The sequence below is a fragment of the Cannabis sativa genome, chromosome 1 (genome assembly GCF_029168945.1).
Source record: "Cannabis sativa cultivar Pink pepper isolate KNU-18-1 chromosome 1, ASM2916894v1, whole genome shotgun sequence".
Classification (NCBI taxonomy): Eukaryota; Viridiplantae; Streptophyta; class Magnoliopsida; order Rosales; family Cannabaceae; genus Cannabis; species Cannabis sativa.
This window is the reverse complement of record NC_083601.1, coordinates 26424959-26440486: the sequence shown is the minus strand read 5'-3', so window position 1 is coordinate 26440486 and position 15528 is coordinate 26424959. Positions and strand designations below refer to the sequence as shown.

Below are 15528 nucleotides of genomic sequence, written 5' to 3'. Positions count from 1 at the left end.
GTTAGAATTAAATGTTGTAATAATTCTTCATTTCAGAAAAAGAAAAATGTTGCAATAATTCTTTGCACCAACAAAAATTGTACATCTTAATATTTGAAATTTGCACCAAAAAACGTAGCTTGAACCATTACAAGTAAACATTTAGACATGTAACTAACAAAAAAAATGAAGAGAACGGGTAGAGCACCAATTAGGTAAGTTAGAAAGAATACAAAAATTCTCTGATTTGTACTTTTGAAGATTATCACCATAAACCTTCATTGACTCTCTTAACACTCCCTTGGTAAACATTCCAATGTATACAGATATTGAGAAAAGTAAAAGAAATTCTTCTCTTTACTGAACAACACTAAGACAGTTATTTCGAGCGCAATCCAGGGACATTCCTTAGACCCATCTTGCCTAGAACAAGCTTGGGAATGGCGGGAGGATTGTCTAGCCCCATGCTCCGGCTGAATTCATTAGCGAGCTCCACAAGCTTATGCTTGTCACGGGCAATAGCCTTGTTCGAATTGTAGTATCCAAGCCAGGCCTGGTACGCTGCTTCTTTACTCTTCATCTCCACATTTGAGAGTGCACGTTCCACCTGCTCAATATAACATCATTCAGTACTCATGTGATACTTTTTCTCCTACATTTCATTTAGAAATATATAATGAATATTACTTTGCTACGTAAAACTCACCTTTTTCCGTGTGTCGGGATCAACGGCGGGCAAAGTTGCTTTTGTAATTGGCAAAGCCTTGATAGAGGATAAAAAAAATTCCTCCCAAGGAGCTAGCAACAGTACACCCTGCCCTTCTTTACCTTTACGCCCAGTTCTACCAAGTCTATGTATATACTGCTCTCTATCAGCAGGCACACCCACCTGTAATCGTGAAAAAGAGTATGAGATTAAACACTGGCAGCTTGAGGTATATGTTTAAATATTTTTTCATTTGAAGAACCAGTTACTAAAAGGGAATCATTAAAATCCATTTAATGGGTGATTGTCCTTTTACCTGTATGACAAGCGAGACATCAGGATAATCAACCCCACGTGCGGACACATCAGAAGTGACAAGAATAAGGCCCTTTGATTTCCGGAACTCATCAGAGACTTTAGTTCTATAGCTCTGACTCTTTCTAGAATGAATCTCTCTCACATTCAACTTCAATTCTCCAAGGAGGTCAGCAACCAGCCGGGTGACCATAGCAGTTGTACAGAACATGATCACCTGTGCAAATTTAATAATAAGACATGGTAGACAAAGATTGGAAAATAATCTAACAAAAAGCTTTCATTGAGCAACTCGTCAATAAAATATTTTCGTCTTCAAATATTTGTTGATTACAGATACAAATGGGAGTACTTAATTGTTCAACCATAAGTTTTACGGGGCTAAATGTTAAACCCCAGTTAAGCCTAATGGATCTTCATGAAGATGAAATTGAGAGCCTCTGATTGTGCAGACTTAAACATACCTTATAGTCAACATCATCTGCAATATGTTCCTTCAGGAGAACATATAGAAGGGAAAATTGCTTCTCCAAGGGAGCAACCAAACACGTTTGCCTCACCTGAAATATGAATTTTTATAAGAGCTCATAATATACAAAATATATACCAATTGTTATTAGAGTTCAGCAAGAGAAACACTGGACAACAGAATTACTTGTAATTTTTATAACAATAAAATAAACAAAAAAGGAGCATACTTGTGAATTTGTTTCCTGGCTCTCTCCTTTGACTGTATCTACAAATTCATGATCTCTTTTCAAAGCAATATGGCAGACTTGGCGAACCTTCATTGAAAGAAGTATGATCAGAATTTTTTATTTAAAAAAGAAAAGTGAGGGCGAGAGAGAAAAGAAGAAGAATGCAATAGATAGAGCTAAAACCTCTTCTGGAACCGTGGCAGAAAACAAAAGTGTCTGACGTTGCTTTGGAACTGCAGCAATTATTCTCTCAATGTCTTTCCGAAATCCCATATCAAGCAAATGATCAGCTTCATCAAGAACAAGCACTTTCACACCCATCATTCGAGTTGCAAAACCTGCGGTATTCTCCATATGATCTCTGAGCCTCCCAGGTGTAGCAACAAGAATCTGCAAATAAAAAATATGTAATGTGCACCATTAATTCTGCTTGAAACAAACATGGCCATTGTTATTTTAGTGGCTTCACAGATATTTAAAATTCAACCCAAACACACTGATCCATTGTTAAGTTAATAAGTTGACAAACAATTTACAATTTGAGGTGAAAGTAAGAAATGGAACAGCTGGAACGTGACTTTGCAAACCAAAAGTTTCGTAACAGCATACAATGCATTATTCACACGCTTTGATGTTTGATAGTGAAAAAAACAAACATAAACTTTGAACTATTGTTTTGCTGTGAAGATAGGACAAACCTGACAAGGGTTTGCTTGCATGCGCTTCTGTTCCAGAGCAAGTCTTGTACCTCCTATTACAACTTGTACACCAATAGAAGGATGATACTTCAACAATGTATTGGCTTCTGCAGCAGCTTGACATGCCAGCTCTCTGGTGGGGCATATTACAAGCACAAAAATTGGGGGGATCTTTTGGTCACGGCCAATAGGAGTTGACTTTACAACAACTTCAATCGATGGAAGCTGAGAGAGTAAGCAGAGAAAGAAGAAAATAAGATACTTCATGATTAGTAGACTGATAACTTGGATATACAAAAAAATAAATAGAGAAAGCAAAATCCAGATAAACCTAAAGGACATTTTCTGATTTTCACATAATTGATATGTACAAATAAGAGAGAGTATGAGAGCCAAGGAATTAAAAGACTTTTTTCATGTTTTAAGTTTCTTCTAAATTTTTCATGACTTTTTTTTTTTAATTTTTTTTAAAACTACATGATATAGAAAGTTTAGGATTGATTCAAGATGCCAAAGACTCAAAGATGGAAATTGTTGTGGAGCAAGTTCTACTATTAAACTCTATCAAAACAAGCCAACTTTAACTCACTGAGTTTTGCATATGAAGCAAGTTCTACTGATAAACTCTATCAAACAAGACAACTTTCACCCACCCACACACAAAAAAAAAGTGTCTTACCAAAAAGGCTACAGTTTTTCCAGTGCCTGTTTTAGCCTTGGCAAGAACATCCTTACCTAGAAAACAGAATAAAATAGAAGATAATCACTTTCAGAACCTGGACATCAACAACAATACAGATACATAAAGTTAGATGAAATGAAGACACTGATACACCTATCATTCACAAGTTACTAAGTGTAGAACAAAGATGATCAATGCAATAACATGTTGGCAAGGCATTCAATATTTAAATGTGCAAGCTGGTATCCTTGATGCTTGATCATGAACGAAACTTATAGTAACAATTATCGAAACTAGAATCAAACCTTTGAGTATAAGTGGAAGAGTTGCCTCTTGTACCACAGTCATCTTTTCATATCCAACGTCCTTGATTGCTTTTAGGGATAAGGGAGAGACTGGAAATTTGTCAAAGCTGCAGAAATATATGCAGAGAAATATTAATGAGAATGACAAGAGTATTTTCAACCTTCTTCTTAAAGAACTCCTAAACCTAAGAAGATAAGGAAGCCATTAGAGAAGAGAAACTGTAATGCCTACCTAGTTTCACTCAAGTAAGAAGAGTCTGATTTTACAGTTGAAGACGCTGCTGAACCCTTGGCACTAGCTTCCTTATTCAAACCAAACAAAGAACCGGAACTTTCCTTGTCGTCGTCATCTTCATCAATATCACTGTCTTCTTCACTAAGCAAAGCCCCAATGCCCAACCTTTTCCCGTCTTCATCCTCATCATCGTCCTCATCCATTAAAAGAACTTGTTTTCTCGAATCCTTACCATCTTTCCTTAAACCCTTACTCCCTTCATTCCTATTATACCCAAATTCCATATCTCTTCCACCTCTCTTCCCGGCAAATGAATTGGAGCTCACTTTCCCTTCCTGAAACGATGAAGACCTTTTCCGTTGGAAAGCCTCCTCACTGCCACCGCCCCCTCTTGTATCCAATCGCCTATTCATCTGTGAATCCCTAGAACGAGACCCAATTGGGGTTCGTGTTCTTCCCCTATTAGAATTGTTAGCATCATCCGAATCACTCTCCTCTCTTCTCTTTTTCACAGCAAAAGAATCTCTACTACCTATATCTCTATTTCTATCCCTACGACCCCTCTCACCACCATCGAATTGGCCTCTACTACTTACATCTCTACTTCTACCCCTGCGACCCCTATCACCACCATCCGTTTCCTCTTCGCTATTCAACCGACCACGGAACGAGTCGTCCTTCAACTCGCTCACCCAGTCACTGAGCTCAGCCTCATCCTCAATCAAACTCTTCGAGGCACGAACGTCTCCTCTTCCGCGACTGAACTCGGAGCCTGAAGCTGAGGCCCTTGATCGAATCGGGCGAGTCGAGAATTTCCGCATACCGAGCTGGTGGTTTAATGGAACGTGATATGACCCTAGACAACGGTACTTGAGCTTGAATGGGAATAGACGAGAAAAACTTGAGATAGTCTGAGAAGAAGAAATAGAAGTTCCAAGCTTCATGGAAGAGAAGCAGGTAACGGGAAGAGCAGGGTTGAGAAGACGAAATTGGTGAAAGAGCTTAACGGGCATGGCCGGACCTGTAAACCAAAATCTGAAAATGGTGCCTTGGTGAAATTTATATGTTAGCCTTGGAGGTAGGCATGAGGAACGAAGAAGGAAGATAAGGGTTTAGGGTTTTAGATAAAGGGACTGGTGTAAATGGTTACACGAGGGGGACAAAGATAAGGGTTTAGGGTTTAAGCATCTCTACTGTTGGGACCAATTAACCATTTTGCCCCCAATTTTTCACTCTTACTCGTTCAATTTACAATTATACCACATATTATCTTACCAAACCAAAACAAAAGAAAAAAAAAATTGCATTCCAGTCCTAGCTACTTCGGTTTTCTTTAAACATTTTATATTGTCTGCTAGGTTTCTTTTTCCAAATCCTTATCCAAGTGAGGTTGTTTTATCTCCAACTAGACCCGTCAATCCTCACTGGGCTTAGGTGTATGTGGTTTTTCTACTGCGACTAGTTTTATTTCAGTAACATAGTTTTGAGTGTCTTTTTATTAAGTTACTGCGATTAGTCTTGTCTTTGTGGCATTATTTTGTTTATTTTATTTCGTTGTTGGGTCGTCTTTTTTTTCTTTAATGCTTCGCCATCAAAGTTCTGTTAGTAGATGGGAATAATAAGTTCTCTTTCGGTTGAAGGGGTTGAATGAACCTGTTGCAATAAATCTACTATTGTAACTTTTAAGCAGTAGAGTAAACTAAATGTATGTGTTCTTAAGGTTAACTCTAGTGCTGCAATCCTTTTCATCTGAATTTATTTTAGTTTCTTTTGTAAAACGATTTGGGAATCAAACTACCTATTAGTTGGCTTGTTATTCTAATTTTAATTCTAGTTGTGTTTCCAACAAAGAAGATATTCTGATTGGGTTGTAGATTGTTATTAATAAAATTGTTTGGTTTATTCTTACAAAAAAATCGTTTAATTTTAAATATAACATATAGGATAATCGTTTAATTTAATCAAAGTGTGAAGTCATTCTATTGTTGAGAGTTTATTATTATAAAAATTTTATCGATAAATTTAATTTTAAATATAATATTAGAGAGTTCTTTTCTTCTAAATATTGAAAATTTTCTCGATTTCATTATAATATTAACATTATTATGGGACTAACTTATTTTTCACTATTTTTTTTATTTTGCATATATTTTATAGACTATTCATAATATGTTAGATATGCAAACTATTGTTCTTATAATTGTTTGGGACAGTTTTGTGTTCACAATCTTTTGTTTGTGGCAATTGATTTGACTAGATATATTGTTTAGTTAGACAATTAATTATCATGGCTCAAAGAAATCTATATCCCATCAATTCATTAATGATTCTAATCACTTTATATATATATATAAAAAAAATTGAGTTTTTTCTTATAAAAAAAATAGAAATGAGGATTTAATTACTTTTTAGGTGATTCTATTATACACGATCTTTAAATAAATATTCCGTTCACTCTCTAAAGGAGCTATCTACACCTCGTTTTCATCTGCTTTGATCCAAACTTAGATTGGTCTCTTTGTCCCAACTCAGTTTTCCGGGGAGGTGTTAATTAGGTGTTAGTTAGACTTATTGTACATGTTAGTTAGGATTCTGTTATTACATGTACAGATGTATTTATCAACAATTTTTATCTTTCTAACTATATTGTACTCTGTATATATATCGAACTATTACTCCTTCATGAAATCACACTTTTGCTCATTCTCTTTCTTCACTCTTAACATTATTGACTTAATTTTTAGTCAACGATGCGGAGTCAAAAATACGACAATATGTTTATGAACTAGTAAAATAACTGAAACCAAGAAGTTACACCATCGATTTATAGAGGTTCGACCCCAGATTGTTTGGTAATAACCTACTTTCCTTTTTTAGTATTACATGTGGAATAACCAAGAGCAATTGAACCAGACTCTTAGAATTACAGTAAAGTATTTCGACAGCGTTTATTGTATTTAAGAAGTTAGAAATCGGATCCCCAAAACAGTGACAATGAGCCACTTTTTATAGGGTTACAAGTAAATAAATGATACTTATTACAAAATATTCATCAAAATCTAACTATTCTCTCAATACCATAATTTTAGGCACCCATAATGACCTGGTCTTCAGGAATTGTGGAGCTAATTTTGCGAATCTATAATAGATCCATGTATACTGGTCAGATGGTCCATCTAGGATGTCATTTTTTGATGTTCTTTGGGAAAAGTCAGATCGATCCTCACTGATCGACTACATTGATTGGTTAGTTTACTAATTGCTTGGATGCTTGGTTGACATCAATATTGAGTTATCCTAGCTGATTCAACAATTCTAACATAATACGTTGTACTTCCTTGTCTTCCAATCACTCCATCCAGCTTCCAACCTTCATGATATGACATACACCGACTAGTTATCCGTTTCTATGGCACGTGTTATTCTGCCTCATACCACATCACCAGCGTAATTTTTGGGATAATATGTGTGGTAAGCAACTATTTGAATTTTATATTCAGCACAGTAAACTATTCAATTTTTTTTAAATATTTATAGATGATTTTAAATAACTACAACGAGCAAGATATGAAAAAAAAATTACAATAGAATGTTTTACTGAATGGCTAAAGAATTAAGAGTTTACTGAAACACCCTTTTCTAGACACCATTGTGTCTCCAACAATTTTTTTTTAATAAATGATAAAACCTCATTAATTCAAATTGTTCACCAATACAAAAATGAACTTTGAGGAAGCATTGTTCGCTTTCGCTCGAATAATACATTCAAAAATAGAACAAGCAAACTTTGGAAGATAATGAGCTATATTGTAAAATTAAGAAAAATATCCTTAGTAACCAAAGTCTTGAAAAGACACTTGCACTCTTCAATAATACTACTAAAGTATGAAAGCTTAGCAGTTGAGCTTCTAATCTCTTGAACCACGACGAGACAACCACAACATAAGCCAACTAACTGAACTCACACGCAACAGAAATTAAAAATCGAAACAGCCAGTAGAGGTAAAAATAGCGGCATCAGTATTTACTTTAATCATATTCTCATTTGGAGTACAATGCTCATTACCATCTTCAAAGTGTCAACAAACTCAAAATTGTGTCCAAAGACCGTTCTTGAGCACTCAACTACTGATTAAGATGAGCTAATTAAATACAAAAACCATATTCACATCTGACCCTTTCTGATTACTCAACTCTGATTAAGATGAGATTTAGATGTCTCCAACACTTTTTAGGTGTATGGTTCAAGTATACATTTTTTGATGTGTGTAATATTTTAGTATATGTTTTGGGTAAATATCTCATACTAACAGAAACAAAATAAAAACTATGCACGTAACTAGAGTATCAAAGAACAAATGCACGTAGGTAATTTGTAATGTCCTCGCTTCAAGCTTTCATTAGATCCTTACCCTTACGGAATGATGGCCCTTATACACTAGTACGTCACTCTGGCTGCTTTGTCATCACTTTCCCGCTTTCTGGGAAAACTTCCCAGGAGGTCACTCATCTTGAAATTACTCTAAGTCAAGCATTCTTAACTGTGGAGTTCTTTCATGATGGGCTACCAGAAAAGAAGATGTATCTTGTTGATATAAGTAGTACTAATCAATCAATTGAAGCTTACTTCAACCATGTAGTCCCATACCTTCCCCAAGTAATGTGGGATTAAACAACTCCCGAACTTTCTCCTTAGGATCACGGGACTCTGACTGTCACAATCATCCTCCCTTTCGGGTCCGACGTCCTCGTTGATCACAAGGCGCTTATACTATTTGTAATGTTCCCGCTTCAAGCCTCCATTGGGCATCTATACCCACAGAATGATGGCTCTTATACACGAGTACGTCACTCTGGCTGCTTCCTGGACTAACGACTGACTCTACAGACCAACACGAGTCTTTCCAGCGTGCTTTGTCCTCACTCGCCCGCTTCTTGGAAAAACTTCCTAGAAGGTTACCCATTTTGAAATTACCCCAAGCCAAGCACACTTAACTGTGGAGTTCTTTCATGATGGGCTACCAAAAAACAAGGTGCATTGTCTTGAGGTGCTTGACCTGAGATAATTTTAGGATGTGTGACCTCTTGGGAAATTTTCTCAGGAAACGTATGAGTGAGGACAAAGCATGCTGGAAATACTCTAAAGGTCTGTAGGGCCAGACGTCAGTCTATGAAGCAGCCAAAGTAATATACTCGTGCATAAGAGCCATCATTCCAAGAGTGTAAGTGCCCAATAAAAACTTAAAGCGAGGACTTTACATAATCGTTAACAATTATTTAACTTGCTCCAGTTGATATTGATGTATGGTCATTTGATTATGTGAATGTGATTGTGATAATTTACCTTGTTATATTCCTCATCATGTTCAAAAGAAAAAGTTGATGCATTTTCGCCATTTAATAATTGTAATAGAACATAGGAAAAAAAGAAAAGGAAACCATCAACCACTAATTTAATCTATTATATTTGAAAAGACAACACTAAAGTTGAAGAGGTTGCCCCCTCAAACTCAATATGTAACATAAATCATATGCTTTCTATAGTTCTCCCCTATAATAAATAATATTACCTAATACTATTCTTTTTTGGGATTACTACTCTGCAAAAGTACTCACCATTATATCAAAGCCATGTCAGCATCATCACTTTTACATAAGTGGTGAGGAGTGAAACACACAGCAACCTAAATTTGCCAAGTCAAAAAACACAGGCAAATTTAATAATCACCTACTATCATCTCACACTAGCTACTAATAATAACCATAATTATATAAACATATTAATAGCTAAGCTCTTTTCATAGGCAATGAACATTGGCTCTATGAAACACTTTTTCTCCACTTCACTAGCCGTATCAAAAAAGCCATGACCTCAGTTGGTTCTCTGAGGGAGTATGAAGCGACAGTCTCCTTTGGTGTTGAAGAAACCACAATAGGAAACCCTTGTCCAACTTGTATAGCCTACACAAAAGGGTAACATTAATATATCATAATTTCGCCTATATATAAATATGCTATTTAGAATTTTTGCCTACAACTATATTATGTAATCCCTTACAAATGGTCCATGAACTATTCATAGTATTATAAATTAGTCATTTTGTCAAATTTTGTCACACATGACAAATAATATGATAAGATGACAGCTTAGTCAATTACCGTATCAGCGTCACAAGTATGATTTAATATTAAATGAATTGAACTAAAAGTCAATTAATGATTAAGAAAATAACGAAAAAATATATATATGGCGTTAATATTGTATTGACGTGGAAACTAGCTAAACAATATGTCTTCAATTTATTTGTCGCGTGTGATAAAATTTGATAGAATGACAAATTTACAATACTGACCAATTTTATAAGATTGAAAAATTTAGAGAGACAATAATGTAGAATTCATAGTTCTGAAAAGACAATAAATAGCCTATATAAATATAGAAAGAAGATTGAGATATATTATTCCTATGTGTCCATACCCTGAAAGCATCTTCATCAGTTTTGTCGTCCCCTATATACATTGGGAGGACATTATTATCAGAGGTACCTAAGTCAAGAGTCCCTAGCAAATATTGCAGGGCACGACCTTTATCCCAATCGATTCTAGGACGAATCTCCATGACCTGTTCATCAACATAAGTAAATTTATATAACAAAGAAAAGAAGAAAAAAAAGTTCAAAACAAGTTGATACCATACAAGTATCAAAGGACAAGGACACAAAGTTTATGTAAGCTATTAACATACCTTTTTCCCTGAAGAAATTCTGAACTTGGGGTAACCTTCTATCAACTTTTCCACTCTCTTTTTAAGTATACGAACATCCTACATTATAATTAGACAATTAACAATTTATGCACATAATGTTTTTATTGTATTAAATTTAATTTATGTTATAATATATCTAACCTCATCATTTATTACTTGTCGAAAGTGAACAGAGATGCAGAACTTGTTGTCTTCAACAATGGCTCCTTTTATGCCTTTTGTCTTGTCTTTCAGAGCCTTTAGTATCTAAACAAAAACACATTACAAATATTTAAAAAAAAAATCTCAAGTTAAAGCTATAAGTGCAGGAAGTGAAGTCTAGTATCTAGCTACCTCTTCAATCTTAGGAAGAAACTCTTGAGCTGGTCGAAAGTGAACAACTTCATTCCCCTGTAGAAAAAAGAAAGTCACAAATATAGAAAAGAAAAATCAGAAGAACTTCAAAGAACACTAACTAATTAATAACCTTTTCATCAGTTGTTCTAGTTTGACATTTGTGATCACTACACATTTTGGAGGCTGATGGGGTTGAAATATCCATCCCATGACTTCCAGCATAGTAAACATTCTCCAATTGAACAAATTCAAACACCTGTATTTATATAAAAATATTAATAACATTATTAGTATTTTTAATTTTTCCTTTTATTTCTTGATGATATTTTAATGTATAATGTAATGTATAAAATTACCTTATCTCGACGCCTTCCTGAAACGATTGCAGTAGGAAAACATAGAGAAACTTCATGTACTGCTGAACGCATCTGCACATTTGAACATGAAAATTAAGAATAATATATCAATTTGTTTTTCTCAAAGAACAGAGTAAAAAGGCTTTTCCATACAGCTTCTGACATGAAAGCTTGATCAGGTTCCTTTACAATTGGGGAGAGAGTTCCATCATAGTCCAAAAACACTACTATAACTTTTCCCTTAGCCTTGCTCATCATCTCATCAAAATTTTCCAAAGCAGATGGATGTTTGGCCTGAGAAAAATTAGACAAAATCTTCAAGCTTAAATATTCACCAAATAATATGCTAAAAAAAATGACATGGTTCAACAAAAAAAAAAGAGTGTATTTACCAGCCATGATGTATAAGAGCCTAAAATAGTCTCACCAACATCATCGAATTTTGATTTACACATGGATTCCGGGTTTTGTTGATATCCCATTTTCGGATTCAAAAAGAAAAATCCAGCTATATCTACCTGCAGGTGTTATCATAATTATATTAAAAATATATATTTTGTAGTGTATTTCATCTAACAATATGTCCAATGATGCTAAAATGTGACAGTTAAAAACGGTTGAAACTTAGACAGTTGAGAGAATAGTACAAAAGGATCACAAGCTTCTTTTTTAATAGCTTTTTAAAATAGGTATTTCAGAACCAGATTCCAACTATTGGTAAATCTTCTATATTTGTTCACGAAAAGCAAGAAAGTAAGACACGAGATCCTTATCCTTCACACAAATCTTATCTAAAAAACCCATTTTCAGAATCCAGAACAGAAAATTGAAACAATTGACAATCTTTTTTGTTCTAACACTTAAAGCCACACAATTATATATGCTCTAGTCTTAAATAAACTCAACTGAAAGTGACCAAAAAAATAAATAAAAGAGGACTACCATCTATGAAAAACTAGGATGACCAAGAATACTGACCAAAGAAATGTAAAGGAAGAATCAAATCACGAGAGAGAACCATTTTGAGAAAAAAAGGAAAATAAATGTTCAAATCATGTGCTTGTATATATTGTTTACACATGTGAGTAGAGGCATTATACCATATGATTATGAGTGCTTTTTTTTTTTGGTGGAACTATTTCAGCTACCTCTTAATTAATGAATGAAGACCGTTTATGGTATTAATATATATAGAACTTTATTAAGCACAAACTTTTTGTTTCACTCTTGTGGAAAAGGAAAAAGTTAACAAATAAAAAAGTGAAAGTTTTGAAGAATTGATAATAAAAAAACTGATACACATGGCTTCAATTAGAAAAATGAGAAAGTGACCAAAAAAAGCGAATCCCTCTAATGAAATTTGATTTGAGTGGGGGGTTGTGTATAAATATATCATAACTACAATTTGCATAAATGCCAATACTATTAAAAGAATTATTATTATTATTAAATATATGTGCCAAGTGTTGCCTACACTCCCTACATGAACAAAAATATGACATGTGGTGGAGATCTAGCGATGTTATATTATATATATTTTATAGATATATTTTACAATACGATGCAAATTGATCTCCCAATTTTATATGATAAATAAAAAGTTTGTTAATTTTAATGAAAAAAAAAACTAAATAGAATATGTATATATATATATATATATGCTGCCCCCTACGTATATATAGTGGTACATACTCACTAATTATAGAAAAGGTAGATATATGAAAATTAGAACACACAAGGAAATATATGAATGAAACATTCCCAATATAGCCAACGTTGTACCAGAATTAGTCCAATTTACCCATTAATTAATTATCTACCTTTTATTATTTTATTTCATCTTTTAATTATTGTGAACCTTTTAAAAGATAACAAAATTTTAAAAAATAAATACATAATATTAAAAAAAAAATCCCACAAAAAAAAACTATGTATTAATATATAACAGTGTTGACCCAAAAAGTTTGTATAACTTGAACATCTTTATTAAGACAAGGCTGAAACGAAATTAACTATGTACTAAAATATTACTCTTTTGCCCCCATAGACACTTAACTAAAGTTGCTATAATCATGGGCACTACGGTCATTTTAAACGATTAAAGTGCTTCGTGGGACTTGCATGGTAGAGAACTAAACTAACTCGAAAACGTTTGACTGTGGCATTGACCGCCACCAATCCCGCCTTAAAACACTGCTAACATGCGCTAACAAGTAATTATATAAATTACGTACATATAAGCAAGGCGTGGCTCCTTAATCCAATTCAACTTCATTCCTTTTATATTGTAAATAACGGCGCACATTAGAAAAATCTCAGCGCCTGATTTCTATATCACTATCACCCGTTCAAAAGTACGGTGGTTTTTTTTTTTAACGGGAAAAAAATAAACAATTCAACATGAGTTACAAAACTAATAATCATAACAATTTCTATGAAGAAAAAAAAACCTATGTAATTAGTTTCATGCTGAATATGGAGACATGAATCATGACAATCAACCTCTTATATAATTAAAACAATAATGTTAATGCATATGCATGCATACATATTGAAAATATATGACTATATATATACATTATTTAAATGCATAATATTTATATATGTAATCATATAAAATTCATACCTTGACAAAGTTTCGGAGATGAAGAAGGATGAAATTGTATAAGAAATTATTAGAAGAAATGAAAAATGAGAGAATGAAGGGTTATTTATAGGCTTACTCTCCCAACTTATATAAGGCAATCGGCTTAGTATTCACGGGATACTTGCAATGATTTCCAATATTTAAAGGTCCACGATTTTAATCTGATGACCATAATAGCCTTCTAAAATAATATAATTAATTAATTAAAGTTTCCTTTTATAATGTATATAATTAAAATTATTTTTACATATAGAAAAGCATGATGTGTTGTGTTGTGTGTCTAGTATATACAGTCAGCTGACTCAGCTCCCTGTCGATTGCTAACACTGAATTAAAAAGGTTACCTTTTATGTAATACCCTTTTATGTTAAAAACATTATCTTAATGATCACTATTCATTTAAATAATTTTCTCTCGATGAATAATCATACGAAAGCGGTATTATACATAGAATTATATAAAAGGAAATTAAACATATATATTAAGTTGCACTGATATATATTATAGCCACAATCTTTTTGTTAATAGAAAATCTAGCTATAGTTAGCTAAATAGCTCTTGGTTACCATTAATTAGTAATTTAGTACCAAATATTACTTTACGTTTGATTATATTGCAATTTATATGTAATTAATTCGAATGTTCTTATAAATTGCAAGATAACTTTGAACAGTGGAAAAAGGTGTTATGAAATTTAATAAAAAAAAAAAACTCATTTAAACATATTAACATGTATGTTATAATAATACAAAAAAATATATATTATGGTAGAGCTTTGCATAACAATCTTATAAGTACAAAAAAAAAAGTAATATAAAAAGTGTCATAATTTTCTAACATGCTTCAAAAAGTAAAAGTTATTATAACTCGAGTTAATTATGAGAAAATTTTCAAAAGTTTCATTTCGCTAGCAAACAATTCTTAAATCTCATTTTTTTGTACCAAAATTTTCCAAACCTCCATTTTGTTAACAATTTGCCCCTATTCCTTACGTTTTTAATTGTTAATTGTCTTATTGGACTATTCTCGTGGACATAATGTATTGTACACATGGATACAATATACAAATAATATAATTTAATTGAGTCACATAAATAAATATAAAAATAAAATAAAAAATTTTAAATTATTAACTTTGCTCGCACAATCTGGTCTTGATCTTTCGTACTGGTGGCTTGCGTTTCAAAAAGCAATTTTCTAATTAATAGACTTCCAATACCAATCATTGAAGACATTTCACCATATGAATGATTGTTTAAGACACATGATTATGCCTTTTTGAAGCCCTTTAGGTGTTCTCGTTTCCCACACCTTAGGCCCTACAATGCTCATAAACTCTAACTCAAGGCAGAGAAGTACATTTTCGTTGTTACTCCATGACGCATAAAGGTTACCTTTATGAAGGTCTCACATGCAGAATATACATAGCTCGAAATGTCTCTTTCAATTAAGATGATTTTCCTGCTCATTCCTCTATAAAAGAATCTCAGGTACTTTTGTCTGAAAATTTATATTTTCCTACAACTAGCTTCTCTACTTCTCCAATATTAACTAATGCACAATTTCATGTTGCTCGCAATGGTGAAATGCCCTCTCCATCACATGGAGTTTTTGTTGCCATTGTTGTTATGTCTGTTGCTATTGCCCCTATGCCTGTTGTCACTGCCTCTATGCTTGCTACTACTGTTAAAATCCACTTTAGGATCCCATGCTACTGTTATCTCCCTCTCATAATCTCATTGTACCAAATAACATTCACACATCTAAATTGTATTGCCTCAGCCACCACAAATGCCCTTTTCCAA

General features: G+C 33.4%; 2 protein-coding genes across 5 annotated transcripts; both read right to left on the bottom strand.

Annotated features, from left to right (window-relative positions):
* Positions 1-61: 61 nt before the first annotated feature.
* On the bottom strand, positions 62-5031 carry LOC115705526 (DEAD-box ATP-dependent RNA helicase 31). The gene is made up of 10 exons (XM_030632872.2): positions 3616-5031; positions 3384-3490; positions 3076-3131; positions 2397-2621; positions 1882-2088; positions 1699-1785; positions 1465-1560; positions 1002-1217; positions 686-868; positions 62-586 (listed from the first exon to the last, which is right to left on the bottom strand). Exons 1-10 carry the CDS (start codon positions 4629-4631, stop codon positions 359-361), a joined length of 2421 nt encoding a protein of 806 aa, XP_030488732.2. The 5' UTR covers positions 4632-5031; the 3' UTR covers positions 62-358.
* A 4010-nt stretch (positions 5032-9041) lies between these two features.
* On the bottom strand, positions 9042-13870 carry LOC115705528 (trehalose-phosphate phosphatase A). Of its 4 annotated transcripts, none has more exons than XM_030632874.2 (10): positions 13703-13870; positions 11469-11594; positions 11230-11370; positions 11077-11148; positions 10851-10976; positions 10718-10774; positions 10526-10630; positions 10364-10441; positions 10097-10240; positions 9042-9579 (listed from the first exon to the last, which is right to left on the bottom strand). In XM_030632874.2, the coding sequence occupies exons 2-10, from the start codon at positions 11556-11558 to the stop codon at positions 9439-9441; spliced, it is 954 nt and encodes a 317-aa protein (XP_030488734.1). In that variant the 5' UTR covers positions 11559-11594; positions 13703-13870; the 3' UTR covers positions 9042-9438. The 4 variants fall into 4 exon arrangements, with proteins under 4 accessions (XP_030488734.1, XP_030488733.1, XP_030488735.1 ...); XM_030632873.2 differs by lacking the exon at positions 13703-13870 and adding an exon at positions 12177-13500; XM_030632875.2 differs by lacking the exon at positions 13703-13870 and adding an exon at positions 12055-12187.
* Between the last annotated feature and the right edge of the window lie 1658 nt (positions 13871-15528).

Bases quoted from the DNA above. Each gene is read 5' to 3' on its own strand.
- LOC115705526 (XM_030632872.2), bottom strand. From the start codon at position 4,631: ATGCCCGTTAAGCTCTTTCACCAATTTCGTCTTCTCAACCCTGCTCTT. The intron at 2,089-2,396 runs GTTTGTCCTATC...TTTTATTTGCAG, and splicing joins TGCAAGCAAACCCTTGTCAG to ATTCTTGTTGCTACACCTGG. The intron at 1,561-1,698 runs GTATGCTCCTTT...TTCATATTTCAG, and splicing joins GCCAGGAAACAAATTCACAA to GTGAGGCAAACGTGTTTGGT.
- LOC115705528 (XM_030632873.2), bottom strand. The intron at 11,149-11,229 runs GTATGGAAAAGC...TCAAATGTGCAG, and splicing joins AAGCTTTCATGTCAGAAGCT to ATGCGTTCAGCAGTACATGA. The intron at 10,631-10,717 runs GTAGCTAGATAC...GTTTTTGTTTAG, and splicing joins TTCTTCCTAAGATTGAAGAG to ATACTAAAGGCTCTGAAAGA.